Source organism: Manduca sexta, unplaced genomic scaffold, assembly GCF_014839805.1.
Source record: "Manduca sexta isolate Smith_Timp_Sample1 unplaced genomic scaffold, JHU_Msex_v1.0 HiC_scaffold_1128, whole genome shotgun sequence".
NCBI classification, from domain to species: Eukaryota; Metazoa; Arthropoda; class Insecta; order Lepidoptera; family Sphingidae; genus Manduca; species Manduca sexta.
The window spans coordinates 1-4,178 of NW_023591962.1; the positions used below are offsets into that span (position 1 = coordinate 1).

Genomic DNA, 4,178 nt, shown 5'->3' on the forward strand with positions numbered 1-4,178 from the left:
AAAACTATGGTTAAAACTAATGAGATCATTGCCGACTTAATTGTCATTCATTTAGGTATTTGGAGATACGGCCTAATTTTTTACGCAATGAAGAAATAAGGAACAAGGACTGATAAAATTAATGCATAGTTCTTTTTGTAAAACACCAAATGCTTTTTGAGTGACAATGACGAACGCGTGACAGTCACGCTTTTAAACTCAATTCAATGACCTTATTACTCATATTGATTTGTGTCCGAACGTGAGGGTACATGTTGGAATTTCATTTGTATTTCCAAAGTTTTTTGGCAAGGCCAGTAGTTACTTTTTACAGCTAGTTTTTGTGATTTACATGCACCAATATGATGCATGTGTTTACTATTACACTAAATATGAAAAAAAAATTAAATGATCTTTAAATAACACGCTTTTCCATTGCGCGTCTTAGTTACGATTCTGATAATCCCAAAAATTTTTGTTCGGAATGCCACTCACCTGGTGCATAGCTTGTTGCGCGGCCTGGGCGGCAGCCTGAGCGGCTCTCTTCGCCTGTTGCAGCTGCATCTCCTCACCCTGGAGTCCAACCTTGGCATCTCTCACTTGCTGTTCCAATCCAGACAGGATAACCTGTTTACCAGCAAGCGCTGCCTGCGCTGTGGCACTGGCCTGGGCGGCTGACTGGGCAAGAGTATTCTTGGCTACGTAAGCAGCTTGGTACGCTGCAGCAGCTTGATTGCCTAGAGCAGTCTTCGCCTGATTGGCTGATCCGACAGCGATGGTTCTCAGCCCACTGCCCTGACTGAAGCCTTTTTTAGCACCACCGCCGCCGCCAGACGCCGCTGCCTGCACATCTTGGATGTAAGCGTCGTAGTGGCTGGCTGACTCCTGGGGATCTTGGGCTTGTCCCTGTTGTGAGTTGTCGTAGTCGTACTCGTACTCAGCGTGCTGGATGCTATCCCTGGCTGGTGTCGGGGCTGCTGCGGCAAGGGTGAGGGTGCCTGAAAGAATTGGGTTAGAAGATATCGTCCAGGTATTTTCATTGAACTTAAATTTTTTTGCCCCATTGCATTTGGGACTTGCGTCAAGATTTAGTTTATTGAAACACCTAGTTAAAAAACTGTATTTCTATTCAAATAATAATGCACCAATTATAAACACTAAGTAGTTGGCTTTGGGTGACAAAATAAAAAACCGATACAATCAATTGTTAAACTAGATTGTCCGTAACTGAGTTACCCTGATTTGGTAAATGATGTTAGCTGATTTTAAAATAGAATATTTTTTTATGTACCGATGTTTAAGACAATTTCAAAGTATTTCGCAGTTTAATAAAAAAAAGTTTGATTAAAGTGTTGATTGTATGAAGCGGAAAAATATATTTCCTGTAATTACATGTTAAGATGTGACGTAAAAAATATTTAATAAAAATGTAAAGAAATTAGAAATGGGAAAAACACGCACTTGAATATTTTTATTACGTATAAATATGATCTAACGCACACCGATGCGTTGATTCGCGTGATCGATCGCTTCCGATTGTTTTTTTTATTTGCATTTCTGTCGGGTAACGTTGTGTAAATGCGTTATGTTTCAATTACATGCTCTTTAATAATAATCTGTTCTCATAAGTCGTACCTAATTAGTTTGATAAACCGTAAGAAAAATTTACTTCATTGGGAACTTTTTTTTAAGAAACATTTATTTTCGAAAAGAATAAGTATTTGTTTGTGGTTTTATTACTAATATTAAGGAAAAAACATTCTCTATCTTTCCAACACATTCTTAACATATCTTTTGTGGTGGCCCATGGGAAAAATTGTTTCTAAGTATACGTAATATGTTAAAAACTAAAATATTAATCACGTAAGCTACAACCCTTAGCCAAAAATATATAAGTATCAAATAATATATATCGTTTTTAGATATATTGCAAATATCAAATCGTTTTTTTTCAGCATTTGCGTATATTTTATTGAATTACGTTTTGACGAGTCTTAAAAAGGTATCTCGGTCTTTTTAACTAACTAAAATGTTACTTAGATTTGCTTTAATTGAATAAATGAGGAAAATCATTTGTAAGCAAAAATGCGTTTTAAGAATATTGAAGTATAAAACTTACAGATGCACAATAACAAGGTCCTGGTGATCTTCATGGTGACTATTGTCGAACTGAAACGACACGTGCGGTGGACTGATTAGCACTTTACAAATAAAATTAATTTAAAAATTAATTAAATATATTTTAAAATTAATTAAAACACATCAAAATTTTAAATGAAATCAATTTTAAAAACAGAATTAATATAATTCTTCAAAACTGCACCATGAACACTTTTATGGCAGTAAAATCTTATAGAAAAATTTAAAATTATAAAAAATATTTCAAACACCAAACACTTAAAATAAATTAATTCTAACCTTCCAATACTTTCGCTAATATTTGAATTTGTAACGGTTTAGGTCGCGGGGGTGTTTTGGACCCCTTGACTCTGCGGTCTGTGTGGCAATGTAAAGACTGACAAGAATTACTTGTAGTTATAGCGAAAGAACGCTGACCAAGCCGACCGCCTGATCGGGGATACCTACAGAGTTGTTCGAACAAAAAAACTAAAAAAGTAGTAACCATTTTTTATACAATTAAAGGCAGAAGACTTGAATCGAACCCCTTTGTGATTTAACAAGCATAAAGTTTTGAAAATATTGGTGAAAGTGAATGCGTATTTTATTATGGACTCGATTATTGTATAATCATGATGTTTTTCAAAATTCTACGCGCTGATATTATGCAAACCAAAATTCACAATGATAAGAAAATATAAAAAATATTTTATTCATAAAGTGACCGACAGAAATTGTTGTTTTCTTTGATACTATTGAGACATTTCGTTAATTATAATCAAACCCATTCATTAAAATGACGACGACTAAGTTAAATAATTATATTGTTTTAAACTATTTAGCCTCTGCGGGTTAGGTATTAATACATATTTTATTCAAAGAAAAAAACGAAGTGTAATATATACTTAATATTAGATATTAGAAGGTAGTAAGCAGCTAGTAAACTACATCAAATGTAATTAAAGAAATAATAGCATTAAAAATAAGAATAATATAGACGACTATTATATATTTTTTTTATTTTCCTGAATCTAGTATTAAATCTGTCACACATGTTATTGAATTTGCATTTTACGTAAATCATTATTGCTCAATAGCAGCTCTGTTAAAGAGTTAAAGCTGCCTTTAAATAAACTTATGTATTAATCACACATAATAACTAATCAAATTATATTTAGCAATATTTGTGTGGTTTCGTGCTTTCTACATTTATTTTTCTAACCCAATTAATGTACTGTTGTAACAGCTCTATGAATATCAAAAAGATCTTATAAACGCAGGGCGTAAACCAACACAATTATATCACAAAGTTATCCTAGGTTATGATGCAAATCTGAAGCATGAATGTAAGTATTCTTTTTAATTCATGCTCCGCAATTTATTATTCTATGTTTATTTTCAGGTCTTATTTGTTGAGTGGTTGCCTGGCTAGAAATTATGAAATCGATCTTTTGTTGTTTTGATAAATTGTTGATTATCTTGAAATTGGATTATTCTTAACATTTTTGTTTCTATTATTTTGTTATTTTTGTTTATATTGTTGACAAATGTTATCATATTGCAATTTCTCAACCATCTTAACAGTTAAACAAGTCATGTCAATGTTAAGAAACTGTTGAGGTCAGATGTTATAGGTACAACGTCGATTCAAGTACTAGGAACTTCGACGCCATTATAACTCCTTTAAACTTCTGAGTCGCTAAAGAGATAATCCTGAGTTTCATTGTTGTTAGTTGCAGTCATGGTTAGGTTTATAGTCACAAAACAAAGAGAAAAATAAATTTCTATGTGGAAAAGAACCACATTAATTTCAGAGCGTATAATATTGTTATTTATTTATCTATTTTCCACATACAACTATTTTACAGGTAATACCCAATACAATAGTACTACAATAGTTATTATAATTTTTATTAAGTATTACTTCTATTACACAAGCGGCCGATGTGAAATCCGTTAAAGAACATGAAAATATATCAATCTGGTTGACAAAGCATTGAGCACACGCATCATATAATAATATATGTAACTAAAAAAAATGTCTAGAAAGGAAGTTGAACCCAGACCCTCAGCTTCGCTTT

The 4,178-nt window shown here is 32.7% G+C and overlaps 1 protein-coding gene across 1 annotated transcript; it reads right to left on the reverse strand.

Moving 5' to 3' along the window:
• Positions 1-374: 374 nt before the first annotated feature.
• Positions 375-2,488, reverse strand: LOC119191160. Its single transcript, XM_037445050.1, has 3 exons — positions 2,398-2,488; positions 2,099-2,148; positions 375-977 (listed from the first exon to the last, which is right to left on the reverse strand). Exons 2-3 carry the CDS (start codon positions 2,130-2,132, stop codon positions 424-426), a joined length of 588 nt encoding a protein of 195 aa, XP_037300947.1. The 5' UTR covers positions 2,133-2,148; positions 2,398-2,488; the 3' UTR covers positions 375-423.
• Positions 2,489-4,178: the final 1,690 nt, after the last annotated feature.